The sequence below is a fragment of the Cuculus canorus genome, chromosome 6 (genome assembly GCF_017976375.1).
Source record: "Cuculus canorus isolate bCucCan1 chromosome 6, bCucCan1.pri, whole genome shotgun sequence".
NCBI classification, from domain to species: domain Eukaryota; kingdom Metazoa; phylum Chordata; class Aves; order Cuculiformes; family Cuculidae; genus Cuculus; species Cuculus canorus.
In genome coordinates, this window is record NC_071406.1 from 18,856,624 (window position 1) to 18,874,939 (window position 18,316).

Below are 18,316 nucleotides of genomic sequence, written 5' to 3' on the forward strand. Positions count from 1 at the left end.
TTTGGTTTATGTTTGCTGCTGCTGTTTCTTATTTTATACATTAAATAAGGATTATCTGATGTAACAGAGAAATGTTACTGAAAAGAGAAAAGGTGCTAAATGTGGTTTTCCCTTGATGAGTAAACTCATGTAACGCTTATTAAAATAAAAATAGAAGTTTATTCCAAATGTAGAGTTTTCTCAGCTGTGTATAATTTAAGTTTATGTACTAGCCTGTTGACTCGTTAATGATATATGATCGTGTGTTTAAACATCTAAGTCTTGATAAGAGTAGGAAATTGGATGCAACCCTTATTATTATACTATTCAAATTGGTTGAAACTCAGATGGCGATGATCATGATGGCAAGTATTATTTGAGCAGTGGCAATAGTTTCCAGTGGATTTTTATGTTGTTTGTAAACTTTGATGTCTCATTGACACCATAAAATCTAATTAAATCTGTTTTCATGATTTAGACTTTTCTTGTCTGTGTGTCCCCTGTAAGTTATCAGCCTGCCTCTGTCCAGTCAGCTCTCTTAATGAAATGCTTAAGAACATGTTTATCTTTTATGACTACTTTAAACGCTGTTGAGAATTGTCAGTATATTTGCAATAGGTAATATCCAGGACAGACTGCAGTGGTGTAATCAGATAAGCAATGTTGAAGCCTATTTACATGAACAGAAGGTAATAAGGAACTAACAGCTTTAACAAAGTTCATAATGGTGTCTTTTGTGAAAAGATTATAGTGTTGATAATGGATGCAGATTTTGTGATGTGTGAATATGTCAGTTTATTTACGTGCAATGTACTTCTCTGTTGTGGTTAGTCCAAAGTGAAGACTAAATGGAGAAAGTTCTCTTCTGTGTCTTATTATGTATAGCTTTTCTTTTTTTTTCTACCACAGATTCTTCTCCTCTATTCTTTTCTTACTGCTTGTTTTTGTATCAGAGAAATACCATTGTATGCCAAAGAATTACTCAAAGTTTTTGTAAAGTATGATAATGATTACATAATATGCTTCTCTTTTAATGTCTATGGTCAGAATTTATCTTAAAAAATGGTATAATACAGCTTTATACGGGAAGAAGCAGGCAAGGGAACTTTCTCATTTTTCCTCAAAGAAAGAATAAAGTGAAATCCAAAGACATGTTTAGCAGTGATCTTTCACTATCTGTGGAAGTGAGTTATTTTTTGTTCTTATGCACAATGGTATTATAAAATGGATTGTTTTTACAGGTGGTTGAAGTTTGAAGAAGATGTAGAAGATGGTGGAGAGAGGTGGAGCAAACCATATGTTGCCACACTGTCACTTCATAGCTTGTTTGAGCTGAGAAGCTGTATCCTGAATGGCACAGTTCTTTTGGACATGAGAGCTAACTCCATAGAAGAAATTGCAGGTATGTATTAAGTTTGCATTTATTAGTTGTGAAAATTAATCATAAAAATCAAGCGCTTACAAAATTGTGTACAAGAAAACTATTGCATAATAAACAATTTAGTTTAGAAACTCCTAGGAAATATTTTATTCATTATATTAGAAAAGAAACCAATGTCTGACACAACTGATGAATATCGGATTTCTATTTTTGGCATAGAGTTTGCATTTTTCAAAATCAGTCTTTATGTAAAGAGAAAATAAAAAGGGAACAGAGTTCCATTCAGTTTGAATATATTTTGTTAGAACTGGCATGTTCTCTGCTCCTGCTGTGCCACCTCACATTGTGAATGATGCGTGTGCTGACTTCCACTGATTCTACTGCTGTGCTAATTGCAGACAATCTAGTTTAAAAAAATTAAATTATAGAGAAGTATTCATCGTATTTATGTAACATGATAACAGACAAGTTTAAAAGTCTCTCAGTTGAGAATGAAATCAAGAAAAATAACATTACGAATTTTCAAAAATTTTAAGATGCGTTAACTTCTTTAACTAAAAAGAGTGTATTTTTTCCAAAATGTGTTGGGCCATTGCAGTTCTATAGCTTTTGAGAACAGCAGAAGCAGAAAGCAAGAGACAACATAATGACTGAGTCTTGTCTCCCAGAAGTATAGGTGAGATAGAGACTGAATGCCATTTTCTTCCTTCCTGGTGTTTCCCAAAAAGGGCTGTAACTAGTTAGTGCAGTGGGCTTTGTTTTTTGGCAGTGTTTTTTTTACCGTAATAGTAAAGGCCTGTAATGCACAACCCCAGGAAATCTTGAAGCTACAAAGGTTGCATGGCCATGCTAGTATCATGTAAGACAGTTTGGTATATTTATTTCCATTCCCCAAAAGATGAGCTAATTTGAATTAGATAATTTATAAAAAAAATTATTAGTTGACAAGAACTGAAGATAAAGTAAGTTACTCTAGTCTATCAAGACAGGAGTATTGTATGTTTTATAATACAAATACATTTACATTAGACTTTAAAACTCATCATTGAAATGGTAAGGCCCAGTAAAAGAGATCATGTGCTCCTATGTATAAATCTCTCTCCCTTCCAGCAGAAAAGGCACAGAGCAAACAGCTTTGCTGTTTTGTAATTGGAGGTCTCTATTTTTCTGTTTATTTACCCTTAGTAAAGGCTAGTCTCATGCTCATGGTGGTTATTGGACTAGTATCCTTGTATATCTTGCATCTACTTAAAAATTTTACCTTGCTTCTTCCTCACTGTATTTAACAGCATTTCTGAAAATGATGCTGTACGTGTAAATAAAACATTTGATATTTTATGCAAATTTGCAAATATTGGTATATTATATAAGTAGTTTATTAATTTTTTTGTATTCTCCATATTGCAAGCATTGCTTGAGGATCAAATATGATGCAACGTAAATTTGGGAAAAGAGCACACGTGAGAAATGGTGCATGAGTGGTTGTTGGGGCCTTTTTGTTGCTTTGTCACAGGCGCAAAGTGACCTGTTAAAACAAAATGTAAAATACATAGATAAAAAAAGAAGACTTCTGTTTAGGTAAAGGTAAAAAAGACACAATTTTGAAATGTAGAATTTTTTTAATTTCTACATTAGAAAAACAGATAATTTTCTAACACTTAAGATTATCAAGGGAACTGCTTTTTGGGTGATACATAAGTCTACAGGCCAGAGAAAATTTCTTTTAATTATTTACGTTACCAGGTAAGAGAAAGACTGTTCAGTGGGCTATATTTAACAGTGGAATTAAAATTGGCTTGGATTGTGGTAGCTGCTTTTTGCATTTACCTTTCCCGAATCGTTTATGTCAAACTGACGCAAGATATTATTAATCCAAATCTGCAGAAACATGTGTGGGTTTCTACTCTGTGGTGAGATCTGATTCTCCCATGAATCATGGTCTGAATCAGAGCTTCAAAATTTGTCTTGACAATGATAAACATGTATAATAAAAAGCAGCTAATTTGAAAGAACAGAGGTGTTTATCAGAAGGCTGGTTAATATTTATTTATTTATTAAATAATCAAGAAATACTTAGATAAGCTGTTTGATGTTCTTCTATGGCTTTTTGCTTAAGTAGTACACTAGGATTTTCAAGCTTGAGATTTACACTTTTACTCCTGAAATCACTCAGCTTCTTCCATAGTCAGCTAAGAGTTCTTTTCCTGAATTGTTTTTACTTAAATGGGTAAAAAAGTATTAACACAATAACAGTAATTTCTGCGACTCCTTTTCTTCTTATTTTTGGAAGGCATTTTATAGTGAGACTGCAATGAATTCATGTTTGTAATCTCTTAATCCCTAGTTAGTTGTAGTCATTTTGTTTGTTTGTTTATTCAACATGTCCAAGGATTAGAGCGTTCAGAAGACTTAACTGTGTTTTGAAACTCATCACAGATCCAAGTTGTCCTTCAGTGTAGAATTGATGAGTTACTGTAATGCTATTTCGACTCAATCCTGCTTCCGGGATGTCTTGATTTGCTCTTCAGGAAATCTTCTTTCTTCTGACAAGAGGCTTTGGGATGACTTTCATGAATTGGCATGTACCATTTTCACTTATAAGTACCTGTTGTTGTGACAGGTATGAGTGTATTTTGTTTGTTGTTTTCTTTCTTTGAACTGATAGGCGTCTCTTTTTGATAAGGTGATCTGACACATGAAAAGATTTGCATGGCTCTTGCTTTGTCTTTGAGAGAGGATTTAGTTTTTCTCCCTCTGTAGATAAGGTAATTCTTTTTTTAAAACAACTTTGCAGCAGGTTCTCCTGGCACGTGAATTTCAGTAAATTACCTATGTTCTGTGTCAGGTTTCTTTGAAGAGATATTTTTTTTCCCCTAGAAATAAAGTTGCTATTCCATTTATTTTCCTCTATTATTGTTATTTTTGTTGTTGTAGTAGTAGTAATGCTGTTTTCCTCAATCAAGTTCCTTTGTAATTCGTTACTCTAATACTACATGTGTAGTTTCTGCTATCCAGTGCTTACAAAACATTATAAAGTGTGGCACACATTAGGTACCACTGGGGAGATGAAAGACTAATAGCAGTGGTGATAAGCACACCACCAAGATATGTTAAGCTACTTATGTTAGAAATTTGATGATTCTAAATCATATGATAGGCTGCTCTTTTTTCATATAAACAATTGCTGGACCTGAAGATTAGACAAAAATTGTATCTCTCAGGAAATCCTTTCTTAAATGTTCTACTCAGTTGCTTTTCACTGTCAGTAGTTACACTCCTCCTTATAGGCTTTACAATGTGAACGTTGTTTTTCACCTTGGAGTTGGTATGTATTCCAATTGTATCTGACAGTCCTGACACTTCAAAGAAACCTGTTGGCTTCAAATTTATTTCAGTCTTTAACTCTCCTCTTATTTTGCTTGCTAGCTAGTCTCATGAAAGGCTAGTCCAGTGATCCTGGTAGTCAGTTTTGGTTCTTTTCAATGCTACTGTGTACCCTGCATGTAGGAGCATTTGCAAAAGTACATTATAACCTGTGGTCTTCAGTGGTACTCCTAAATTAACTTTGGTTCTTGTACTTCTGATACATAGTTTATTACTCAAGATTTTGTTTTTTTAATACAGTCTGTTGGTAATTTTACTGCATTGTATACTGCATCATATCTTTTGAGAAAAAAATAAGCTAATTGTGTACATGTACTTCCTTTTTACTTGCCTTAACACTTTGTTAGGGAGAAATGTGGGTCGTGTATTTGTTGGTAATATCTTGCTATCTGGGCTATATTCCAACATCAAATTATATTTCTGTAAATGCACTGCCAGTCTTCATATCCTACAAAGAGGTATACTTACTCTTAGTTGCTGAATTGAGACAAAGAATTCCCATGTGTTTTACTCAAGGCTTTTAATCTATAAACACTTATTCACTAAGACATTAAACTCTCAACACTTAGCCCTTGAAATTTTTTTTATTAAAGTCCATGTTTTTAAGACATTAATGGGCTTGTGGTAAAATCTACAAATGAAAAACATCTTTTATACTGTTTGCATGGCTTTCAGAACATTTTGTATTTCATCCCTGGAAACTCTGATATTTCTGTGCAAAAATATTTTGGCACCAGCGATGTGGTGAGAATTTTTAAATCATCCTGTTGTCCAGCATATCCATTTTTTATTAGATTCTTTTTCATTCCAACCAGCTTATGAAACAGTGACTTGATCTACAAGACTGTAAATTTCTTTGGACAGGCATCCCATTTTCATTATTGATAAAGAGTTTATTCATACCTATGATACTGAATTCACAGACAATATCTTACTATAATAGAGACTTCTAAGATGCATTTCCAAAGTTGTCATCATGCAGCAAGACAGCATGCTCATTCCTGAATTTTCTCAAATTTGCCTTAAATTTTGTAAGAAAGATTTTATGTTTCCCCCGAAAGAGCTCACTTCATCTGCTGAACTTTATCCTGTTGAAAATGATTTTATTTTATTAAACATATTTTAGGGTTTTTCATTACCATTTTTAATGTGTGGTATTCTTTTTCACATGTTTTTGTTCCTATATCTGAAGCTAGCACTTCATGCACAAGGAATTCCTTTGAATATTTGATGTAGTAATATTTTTATCGATCACTTCCGTATAGAACATATGCTAAAAGGAAGTCTGAAAAATCTATGTAATCAAAACAATTTATTTTGGAACTTGTCTTTAGAGGAGTTATTTGCCAGAATCTGGCTACACATTAGAGAGCAGCTTCACTGTGTTGTTCAAGTTGGCAGATGAAAATGTTCTCTTTTGATATTTTCATTTAGTTCCTTTGAAACCATGTAGATTCTCAGATTACCATCTGGTTTTTTGATTGTAACCACTGAATGAACCTAAAAGGTTCTTCTACTTAACATATGATGCCATTTTCTGTTGTTTGGTTCAAAAAACTGTTTGGTCCAGCCTTTAATGGCAATACTTTCTTTACAGCATGAATCACAGATCTTGCATTTCCTTGTAGTTGTGCAGTGTACTGTGAACAAATGTCAAACCTTTTCAAATACAAACTGTGGCCTCAGTGGGGCACAGTGGTGCTTTGGCGACTTACACGTGTTTGAAATATTAGATAGTCCCATTTATTTTTAAGTATCTTAAATGTAATAAAGGTTTATTTTTTTAATTAAATTTTAAGTATTCCCATGCTTTCCAGTCCAGAGGTCTGACTGTTTTTTCCCTTAGCAGTCTTTCTTATGTTGCTCATGATCGAATTTTCAATCTGTGTAACAGTTTAATCTTGTGATTGAGGTCACTGCAGTCTGTGCTCAACAACTGAGGGCATTACATCCCAAGTGTGCAATTTTATTGATTTCGGTAATATCACATTAAGCTTTCAATCAGAACAAGTCTTCTTTTGCCTTTGTTTGCTTTAAGCTATATTACTCCATAATAATGGGGTTTAGATCTTATTTCACTGGAGCCTTTTGTTTCAGCTGTGACACTTGTGTTATGTTTCTGACTGTGCTTTTATGGTAAATTTAACTTTTATTACAAACACTGTAACAAAGCATGGGATTGCCTGTGAGCAGTCTGCTTCTCTGTTTGACCCCACACCTGTCTTTTGTTCAGCTTTCACCTTCTCACTTACCCAGGCTTTTGCATTTGTTTGTTTTATTTACAGCTCACCATGTGGTGATCACCTCTACAGGGAAACCTTTATCAGGTTTTGTTCCTTTGTGAGTAAATTGTAAATCTGTTACCAACTTCTGAGTAGCATGGTATTGCTTTCTTCTGTTTTATTTTGTATTTTCCCATGTTAACCACAAATCTAGGATTTTTTTCAAGATTGCACAAGTCAGTCTCAGCTTTCATTTTGTGTGTAGAGACAGAACCAATTTCACTCATGGCTCTTGTTCTGTTTAGAGATCTGAAATACATTGTTTTATGAGGTCTCTGTTCTTTTGGTAACATACACTGTGATATGTTAGCATAGCTGTGACTTAAAACTGTGCTTGCTTTTTGAGCTGCAAGCTGGGAATTTGAGCCTTATCTCTACTGTTTACCATTTTGTGAAATACTTGTTCTTCAGTAAAATTGTGTGCTGTTTCTTTAAAAAAGCAGATTTTTTTTCACTCTGTCTTTCCTTTTCAAGTAATTCAGCTGAGAAGTTGAACAGAGTAATTTCAGGTAGGGCTGGAAATCTGTCTCTCAGTGCACTGGAATGCTCTGCCTCCTTGGATAAGCAGGCTAAATCCACTGGCTTAGCTCGTTTGTAATCACTGTTGTAGACACTGTAAATGGGTTTTAGTTCATAAACGCAGCCCAAGAATCCTAATTGGTAGTTTTCTGTTGCTCCTAACTCACTGGGGAAAGTGTATATTCGGCTTCCTTATAGGGACAGGTTAAGATAAAGGATAGAATTTCAACCGAATGTTGTCCATAAAGCACTGCTTTAGGGCTACTTCTGTTTTCTTCTCCCATGTCTTTAAGGGAATGAAGACGACCATAAACCAAATAGACCTTATCTTTTAAATTAGGTTTTGTAGTCAGCTGTCACTGCAATCATGATGCACACAAAAGCCCATATGTTCTATTTTTTGTCATTAATCTTTCATTTTGTCCTGCAGTTGCACAGCTGTAAACTTTGGAAGATTGAGCAACTTTGCTAGTATGTATATGTATATGCTAGTGTGTATATATATGGTATATATATGCTAGTATGTATATGTATATTCCAGCAACTTTGCTAGTATGTGCAAGTTGCTCTGTGTGTGTATATATGTGTGTATATATATATATATATATATGGAAGTTCCATATACCAGCAACTTTGCTGGTATATACTGAGTTGGATCTGGTTTCTTTACTCCATACTGCAAAAGTCAGGCCCAATTTAGCCTGTTTACCTGTTAGTGTTTTGGTTTTGGACTTCATGGGTATTTTGGTACAAATACAGTATGCCTTCTATAAATTTATTCTGCGTTTCACCTGGGAGTTTCCTGTAGTTTTGTACATGAGGTGATGGGCTTGCTGTGAACCCGGAGCAATGGGGAACTAGCTTTGGCTTCTCTTCAGTGTCTCCTTATTGCCCATTTATTTGGATCTGGGATGGCTCCATGTGAATCTGGCTTCCTATCTCTGTGCAAAGCTGCAGTGTCTAATAGATGTCTCCAGGGTGAGTGGAAGCAGCCAACCTGCCTTTGCATCCTCACAAACCCTAGAGGTGGGACAGATGCAGTTTGCTCTGCTGGGCAACACGTGAGCTGTGCTGCATTTGAACTAATTTGAAGTGTCTGTACCTCATATGCTCCAATTCACAGCCTGAGTAAATTGTGCACAGGTGATGAGGAGATATATTTGAGTTACTACAATAGCTTGTTTAAGTACTCATGTTGCTCACATTTACTCTCAAAGTAAATTTAATGTAAATTGTGTATTGTAACTGAATCTGAATGAAAAAAACCATTGAAATTATATGAAGATGCAAGTTTCTTTGAATCTTTTTAAATGACATGGGCAGGAAGAATGTCTGATTTTAACAGCTTGAAAAAATAATTTCACGGTTCCAGTTCAAGATTCCTTACTGAGGAAACATTCTACTTCAGCATTGTTGATGTCAGCAGATATAGTATGGTATGAGCAACTGATAGAATGGGTAACACTGTGATTTAGTATATATTGTGTCTTGCTGAAAGCCTCTATGTGGTTGTGAAGCATCTTTGAAAAATCTAATGGTGAACTCTGTCTCTGGCTGGAAGGAAGCTTTGCGGGATTTCAAAGGTCATTTAAGAGGATAATTCTTTAAAACAAATAAAAAATACCCCTGTAAAGTCTCTGTTGTTACAGTGTAGCTGAGATATAGTGCTGTGAAGTTACAGGTCTGTATTCTTTACTCTGTTTTGTCATACAGCGTTTTGAGAAAGGGCTGCACACTCCAGACAAAAAAGTGGAAAACAGAGCTTTGGAAAGCAGGTGCAGCTTCAGTTGGTGGGAACATATAGGATCTCCTTCTCACAGGATAAAGGAAATAGTCTGTTTTGAACATGTGATTTTTAAAAGGTCATGTGTGCCATCAACTCTCAGATGATACACCATGTTGATCTTATTTTTAAGCTTATCTTTGCAATTAAGAGTGTTATGACTGACATTACAGAGGCTTGGGGTTTTAAAAGATATGTTTAAAGACTTGAAGAGACTGAAGTGGAATCCCATAATGATAGAAGCCAATCTATTTATCTGAGACAGTCTTTCTTATTACTATTCAGACCTGTTCAGGACTTGAAAAAAGTACAGCAATCTGGCAGTAATTTGACTGCATTTAAACTCCTATAGCTGCTACTGCAAGTGTGTCTGTATTAAAGGAATGGCAGCTGAAGGGGAAGATCAAAGCAAGAAAGGATATCTTCACTCTTTCCAAATCTGAATACATCTTCCCTTTTTACATGTGGCAGCAGTGCTGCAGTGGAGGGGAACGTGTAAGAAACTCAAGGTAAGCCACTTTCTGCACTCTTTGACAGGATATAAAAAATTATTAGTCATCACACTGGCACTAACTCAGTGGCTTGTGTGACTGTTAACAAGGCTAGCAGGAGGAGGATAGGGGTATGATTTTCTTTTTCCTGGCATTTTCTCTCCTCAAGTGGATCATCTTAAATATTGACATCATCCTCAGCAGTTAATATATTTTAATATTTAATATGGAAAATACTGTAATTCCAGGAGTGACACCATACAAGTGGAGTTCCACTGATTTGTAAGCAAGGTGATGACTGCAACCCTAAATTTGCCTGTTCTAGAGGAGTCCTTTTTTTCAGCAATTCCTTTTGATTTCTGTCTTAGAGCAACTCAAAGAAGGTAATCTTTGTTTTTGCATCTTCTACAATTTGCCTTTTTGTTAGCAAAACTGAAAAGGAGGGGGGAGAGGGTCTTTTCAGCTGTGCTGTAGCATAGATGCCCAAAGTTATATATATTTATTATTTATTTATTTCTTCTGAAGATCCCCATCATGTTACAGAAAGTACTGGCCTGATTTGGAAACTGTGACATGCAAATTCTTGTACTAAGGTGGTCTAAAAGGAAGATAATCCTGTCCTCAAGGCAGAGGCAGTTCCTCAAAAGGAGGTAGAGTTGAGCAGGAAAGTGATTTTTTTTCTTGGAGTTGGAGCTTTCTTTTCTTTCTTGTCATGTGTTGCAAATTCTTGGCTCCTTCTGAAAATATTCTACCAAAGGCTTTCTCTTGAACTTGTGTTAATCTCTCTTCTGCCTTTCTGCTGCTCATCTTGCTGCTATGCCTCCCTATGTTTTCCATGAGAGTCTAGAGTAATAGAAAAAATGTGTTTATCTAGAGTGGAAGTGCAGAGATAACTGATTTAAACCTGGAGATAAAAGCTACCTTCAGGGTCAGGTGAAGCACTTTGAAAAAAGCTTTTATTAATTTAGGAATACCACCAGGCAGTATTGCTCTTCGGCATGAGCCGTTTGGTCCTCACCATTGTTAATACTGTGCTGAACATAATTGCTGGAGAGGGTCAAAGCTGATATCAAAAACTTCAGCATCACTTTTTATTGCAAGATGTAGATACATCTCTGATGTTTGCAGCTGTTGACAGTTGCATTTATCTTGGACCTAGCCTTGTCTTTTTGTGTGTGAGTCATTCTGGAGATGTAGATTTGTTTGGTAACCTCTTCATAGTAAGTGAAAAATGCAGGTAATTTGTTGTTCAGCTCTTAAAGCAGCTATGTGTATGATAGATTGGCTTGTTATGTGCATATTGAGAACTTCAGAAAAACTGTTGTGTTTTTTAGATGTATATACAGTGCATAGTTGACAGCAATTATACTCTGCTCTTAAGCGCCATAATTATCTAATGCCTTTTCTTATGCCTTTTCTTTTGTCTTGCTCTTGGCAATTATCAAAGACCTGACAAATTATATGTCTGCTAGCAATGCATCTGCATTTTATTTTTTTCAGCTCTGCTTGCTTTTCCAGTGAGTTTACTGGTAAATATGAACCTGACTCCAGTACAGAATCATGAGCTGTCTGAATTTTCAGTACAAGCAGTTTTTTACTCAGCTTATTATATCACTGTTTTTGTGCAGTACAGCTTCTACTAATGGATATGCAAGGACAGTATGTACTTATATGCTATTTTACTTGCTTTGATACAAATTTTCTTTTTTTTTTCATTTCTGTTGAGTGTTATTATTGTGGCTAGCAGGATTTCCCAGAAAAATAATTTTAAAAATCTCTCAAAATTCTCAACAATTCGTTCCTATTTGAAATACACAATGCACATATTTACAAACGGTTTTGAGTATGAATATGTAGGAATGTTTTTCTACCAGTGGTCCACAAAACCGGTAGTAATTTCTGAGTAGGAGTATCAGTTTCACTCACACTTCCTTGTAACGATTCTCTTGCAGGAACATGTACATCTGGCAGTAGGATGAGATCCAATTAAGTATTTGCAAATAATGCAGCAAATTTTCCTGTACTGTCTTATCTGAAATTTCTTTCTGTTGTACTGAAAGTATTGTAATTATAAGAAATAAAGAGCTAGACTGCGATCTCCTGTGGTAAGTATAAAGGAAATAAAAAAGATGGTTCCTCACAGAGTGCCAGTCCTTTGTAGCAAATAAGGTAGGGTTTGTTTGAAAAGAAAAAAAATGAAAAAAAAAATCAATCAGTTGTGTTAAAGGAACTGATACCATTCCTTTGTAATCCTGTAGGGGACTAATTGTTATTATTCTGAGTTAAAAAATAAAGTATTTCCTCTTTTCTCTCTTTTATTATGTTTATGTATATATTTGCAGATATGATTCTGGACCAGCAGGTGGGTTCTGGGCAGCTCAGTGAGGATGTTCGTCACAGAGTGCATGAGGCATTACTGAAACAACATCACCATCAGAACCAGAAGAAGCTGAGCAACAGGATCCCAATTGTGAGGTCCTTTGCGGATATTGGAAAGAAGCAGTCAGAGCCCCATTCCATGGATAAAAATGGTAATGTGTTGCTTCATTTTGGATTTTGAGCTTTTAATAACATCTGCCTGTTCAGTATTGCATGTGCTTCATACCCACATCTTGAATTCAGTGTGATTCTGCTCTGAAAAGCTACTGTGTAAAAGTGGTGCCTTTTACATGAGAGGCATTTCTCCTATGCATTCAGTAACACATCAGTTTAAATTTGAAATTCGGGTATTGCACAATTCAGGGCTGTGAAGAGATATTCAAGGGAACAAGTCAGATGTTGGAAGCAGACTAGCTGTGTTAGGGTACCATTCTGTCCTGGGTAATTGGAATTATCCCCAATGCAGCGCAGGTCAAGTACACTTGTGCTGCTTTAGGCACTCTGTGCAATTCTTCAGACTGAGCTTGCTCTGAACTGTGGACATGCTCCATTAGTGCTAGAAACGTGATATGACTATTTTTGACTTCTGTTGACTCTCCCAAGGCCTATTTATTTAAAATATAATGGTTTGTTGGAATAGTTACTATATCTGTGACAGTTAATGCATTAGCTAGTGATCAACTAGTGGTTCAAATATCATAGTTGGGTTTGAGGTGTTGGATAATGATAAAAACATTTTCAGATGACACTGTTGGAGAGATGCCAAAGGAACTGTACCTTGTTCTTTTGGAAAATGACTTTTTGGGAAATCACATTCATGAATACGAGAGAGCATGTTTGCAGAGTGTTTCTGCAGTAAAATACTGGCTTAACTTTTTCCTTTCTTGCTTTTACCAAAGTCTTTATAAGCTGTACTGTTGTTATAGGTTAATCATAATTAAAGGTAATTTCTTATTGCCCATCCTTATTATTTACATAAACACAGGCCTGTGTTATGAAACTTGCAGCCAAATTTTGCAAATATTTACATTAATTCACTAGAATTATACATTGCAGAATTACTGAGCCTTTGTTTCCAGTATCATCACTGTACCTAGAACATTTATGACTGAATACCACTGGGCTGTAGTGACTCTTATTCCAGAAAACACCTTAGCTCTAAGGGAAATTTCAGTCCTTTCTGCTGTTGTTCTGGTTCAGGGCCCTACTGAGCTCCCCTATCGCCCTGGGAAGTGGGAAGCAAGGAAACAGCTGTAGCACAGGGAAGATGCAGGGTGCAAGAGGCAACTGTGTTCTGAGGCATAGGGTAGATGAGGAAAGAGTAGTAGTGTGGTTGATCTGGAAAGATGGCGCTGTTGGTATAAGGATTAACTTTGGTTTTCAAAGAAGGACCTTTTGTTTCAATCATTGCCATATGAATTTTTAATAGATACTTCTAAACCTAGCCACTTCTCCAAGGAAGACGCTCAGACTTAAAAGGCAACATGTAATTTCATCTGAAGAGGATATTAAATAGAAACATATTAATTATGTCAAAATATTGTTTTAAGAGTAAGGCAGAAAGTAGTAAATATTAAGACGTGTGTGACAATGCGTATGGATGCGCAAGAGTGAAATCAAGTAGGATGATTGTCCATCCTTTTTAAGGCAACTTTCCTGTTGACTGCACAACTCTTGCTGATAAATTTAAACAAATATTCAGGAGACAATTGAAAGAATTAATGGCATAATGTTGCTATTCCTCAGTCCGCACAGGATGCAAGGTGGCCACTTGCATTCTGTAAGCTTTTGCACTAGATCTTGTATAACAAATAAGCAGTAGGTCTCCTTCAAAAGACCCCTCAGGGCAAACTGTGAGTATATGTTCAGCTTCAGTAACTTTCTGTGTCTGTTAGTGGGACTGATGCAGTAATACACTCCAGAAACATTTCACTTCTGCCAAAATTTCTTCTGGGAATCTTCATATTTCTATCTAAATTCCCCCCAAAACAGATTCTGATCAGGACAGCATCTAAACACACTAAGTTTATATACTCAGTGGTTAAGCGATTCTTTAAGCAGGTAAACACATTCTTAGAGGTTTTCATCTGTCTGTGCTTATTTTGCAAGATGAAAAGATGCTGAATTCCAGCTCACGTGCTTATATAGAAATGCCTCAGAACACTCTAACTTGTGGTTAAAAAAATCACTTAGTCGCTTCCACTGCATTAATTTAAATTATGTTAATTGCATAATAAACAATACAAAGCTAAATAATTCTAGGAACATTTATACAAAGGTAAATCAACTTTTAATGTAAATTACTGTGAAGAGTTCCAAACCCAGTATTTTGGACACAGATGTCTTTTAATCAGTTTGAGACATTGCTCTGCTACTTGCATTCTTTGCTAATGCACATTTGGCAGTCTCCTGCATTGACCTCTTCAAAATAGGTGATGGCCCTGTGATAAAGCAAAGAGGTTGGCTTATATTAGGTTCCTCTCTTACCATCCATTGCCCCGTTACATTAAATGTCTAAATCTTATTTTATTGCCTGAATTGTACTGAAGTCAGTATTAGCTTAGACTAGAAGTTAGTAGTTGGATTAGGATTCACAACTTTTTCCCTTTTCAAGACATGAGCAAACAAGTAGTTCCTGGGCTTGAGTGGCCTCAATGCTCTAGGATTTAAGGAGTGGGTAAAGATGATTCCAGAGAGCTGCTTAATTTCAGGCACACTACTACTACCTCTTCTGGCATACTGTTGTTTATTTCTTTTCCTTTGGTAATTTGCCATTGTACGTGGTTTGTAAATTATGCAGGAATATACACTGAACTGCTCAGCTTCAAGGAACTCAGCTGTCCTTAAAAGCTTGACCAGGGACAGCAGCAAGGTTTCTGATGATTTTCTTCTGCTGCTACCTCATGACCCGAATGCTGAAGTTCAGCTACAGTATTATGCTTACTGCAGCTTTGTATTTCTTTGTAAACTGACATCTGTATAAGATTCCCATAATAATACAAACAGGAATTATTAAAGTATAACTTTGGATCAGGGAAAAACAAGCAAAAGAAAGAGCAAACACATGTAAAAGAAAGCAAAATTAAGGGATATAAACTCCTTATATTATTGTCAAGAGTGTGCTGCAAGACACGTCTTTGTTTCCTGAGGACAAACTGGTAAAATGCAATCAAGGCATCAATTCAGTCTGCTTATTCTCATTTGTGCACAAACATTGTGTAGGATGTATGAATGTAAAATGTTCCATATATTGCCAACAGCAGCAGTATTGTTGTCTCTTTTTAATACAAAAAACCCACATTAAAATTGTAAAATATTTTATTATTGCTTTTACTTTCTGGATGAAAAGCTTAATTCCTAGAAGACTGCAGGGAGAAAACCAGATCATCTTGGGTACTCCTAATGAGTTTACAGCTAGCTTAGTTTACCCTATCAGAGACCAGAGTTTTCAGAAACAGCAAGTGCCCGGAGCTTTAGTGTGGCCACTTAATTGTACCTGTTGAAATGAGGCAGGGGAACTTGGACACTTGTTCTGCGCAGAAGGTGGTTCAGAGCCATAAGTCCTTGCCATCTAGGTTACATGGTACAGCTGGGGATGCAAACCCCCTTCTTTGTCCAAGTTCTTGATTACACTAGCTTATTAATGTATCAGTTTCTAGACATTCAGGTGCAGAGCCTGCAAATTAAGACATAAACTGAAATTCGATATATGACTATTCTGCTGAGAAATGACTGTGATATCTTTGCTGGAAGAGTTGTAGGTATGTTCTTCATTTTTTCTTTGTTTAAGAGTCTGTCAGACCTTCTAATCAATTTACTTTGTATTTAGTAGTATTATCTTTTGTTTACAATGGCTTTTCTTCACATCCTCTGCAGGGCTAAGATGTCAGGGTGCTATGGATTTACCATGCATTTTTAATGTGCCATGCTGTGTTTAACTTTCACTTTTCATTAAGCATCAAAACTGTGAGAATTAAAAGCCTGCTTTTGATGTTCCAATAAAAACCGACAGTCAAATTTGGCATAAGAGCAGGAAAAATGATTTTTTTTTTTTAAGTCTAATTGGACACCAAATACCCAAAATAGAATGCCACAGGCAATTTTAGCATAAATTCTGTAAAAGAGAGGTAAAAATACAAATCTTTGTCATGAGTAAATAATCTTCAGAAAGTTTGGTTTGTACAGCAATTTAACTTGAGATCAATAGGTTTTTCGCTCTGATACCTGTGAGCCGCCTCTGTAAATTCCTATGGCATGGTCTGAAAAGCCAAAGAAAGTTGCGAACATACAACACCTTTGTATTGTTAGAGGAAGGCTAACGTAATTTCTTAAGCCTCTCCTCTTTCATAGAAGGTTCTGCAATTCAGAATTTAAGCATGCATGGCATGGAAAAGTAGCTGATTTGATGAGAATGTAGTTAGGAATAGAGATTTTCATCATGTAAACTTTTTAGTTTTTTTCCACAGTCTCTTTCACTTTTAGCCTAGACTTCACAGTACGTGTGTATATAAATGTCATGAGATGTAACAGACTTTTACTGATTAAAATTGAAGAGGGAAGAGGAGATGACTATGGGAGAGGAACATGGCAGGATAAGTAACTTGTAAATTATATTTCATGGACCTTGCTGAAATGTTCTCTATCTCTAATTATGTGATCTTGAGCCTGTTTTCTGTTCCATACATATAACATCTTGACATGTTCTTTTTCAAGCATTTTTCCACTTAGCAAGATGGGCTGGTTTGGGCATCTTCATTGCTTTATGGCTGTATGAGCACACACGGAGGTGTTCTAAGACTATGCTTGGGTATCTTTATTTAGGATGGTATGCTTTAGTATCCAAGTAAGTCTAAATTACCTGTTGTGTTATAGTTTGTTACTTTCCTCAGTTTCCTAATCTCTCCTAAACATCAGTTCAAGCATATATGCCTTAACTCAGAGCTAGCTTACAGCATATAAAACTCTGATGTCAGTACTACAATGTGGAGAGAGATGGACATTACTGGAGCCATATGAAAGGGGTAGGGAGGCATATCTGGGTACATGACTGTTCCTTCATTTCGGGAATAAATCACAAGGAATGCCATATATATGTCTCCAAGTTTTCTGGCAGTATTGGATCTGGATCAGGTAAATTGTTCCAGCTTTCCTTGAAGAGAAGACAGACTCAAGGATAGTTCTAGCTTAAATTAGCGAATGCTGTTTCCTGTTTTATGATCTTCTCAAATGTGTATATTTTAATCAACTTGTATTATCCACAGGTTGCTATATTACTAAAATATAACTGTATAACTTGTATTTACAAACATTTTCATCTGATATTCTTTCTTTCTTTCTCCACATTTCCTCAGACTCATGATAAAATGTGTAATCTATATGTATAAAAATGTATCATTCATCTTTGTATTTCTTTATTTTGCTCTGTCTTTGTTGTGTCTGTCTCTAATAGGCTCATCTCATCTCTGTATCTTCCTCATCTCCTATCCTTTGGGTTCTGTAGACTCCCTGAAGGTTCAGAGGTAGTATAAATACCTATTCTTGCTTGGGCTTCAGATCATTTCAAATGTACACCCATGTCTTCATCTCAGTTTCTTGACAGCATGCAACTTCTTGCTATAGTGATTAAAAAATACCTCAGGCCTTTGTCAGCAGCTGTGGTGCACTTAAGAGAAGCTTGTGTGGAATGATGTTATTTTGGGGAGGAAAAAGGTACCATTTCTTTATAAGTTCATTTTCTTACATCAATTTGTAAAACTGAATCTTAGTGTTTTAGTTAAAACTGCATGACTTCTCGTGAATTATGCTTGAGATTCAGGTCTAGCATCAGAAAAACAGGTAAAGTGACTTCTTCCTCATCCTCTTACTTTATGTATCATTAGTGAGCACTAACTCTGCATGCAGTTAGTTATGCAGGTAGGGGTGACATGATTCTCCACTAATTTAAAATGTCATGCGTCAAGAGGCCTAAAGGTACATATACAGTTCAGCCTGGAAAGATGGTATCTCTGCTCTTTTAGAATTTTACTATATACTTAGGTAAACTTACTGTTTTTCAGTCCTTGATTTTTAATTTGGACATTTAGATTTGGAAGATTGATAACTAGTTGCAGTGAAAAGC

General features: G+C 35.7%; 1 protein-coding gene across 11 annotated transcripts in view; it reads left to right on the forward strand.

Annotated features, from left to right (window-relative positions):
• SLC4A10 (solute carrier family 4 member 10) overlaps positions 1-18,316 on the forward strand; it is a 159,270-nt gene that overhangs the window by 91,484 nt on the left and 49,470 nt on the right. For all 11 annotated transcript variants that reach the window (XR_008450310.1, XM_054069417.1, XM_054069418.1 and 8 more), the window contains 2 exons: positions 1,221-1,381; positions 12,162-12,350. Coding sequence is in view for 10 of the 11 variants with exons in the window: in XM_054069417.1 (XP_053925392.1) it covers positions 1,221-1,381; positions 12,162-12,350 (350 nt within the window). In the remaining variant the exon portion in view is untranslated. The remainder of the gene's footprint in view (positions 1-1,220; positions 1,382-12,161; positions 12,351-18,316) is intronic.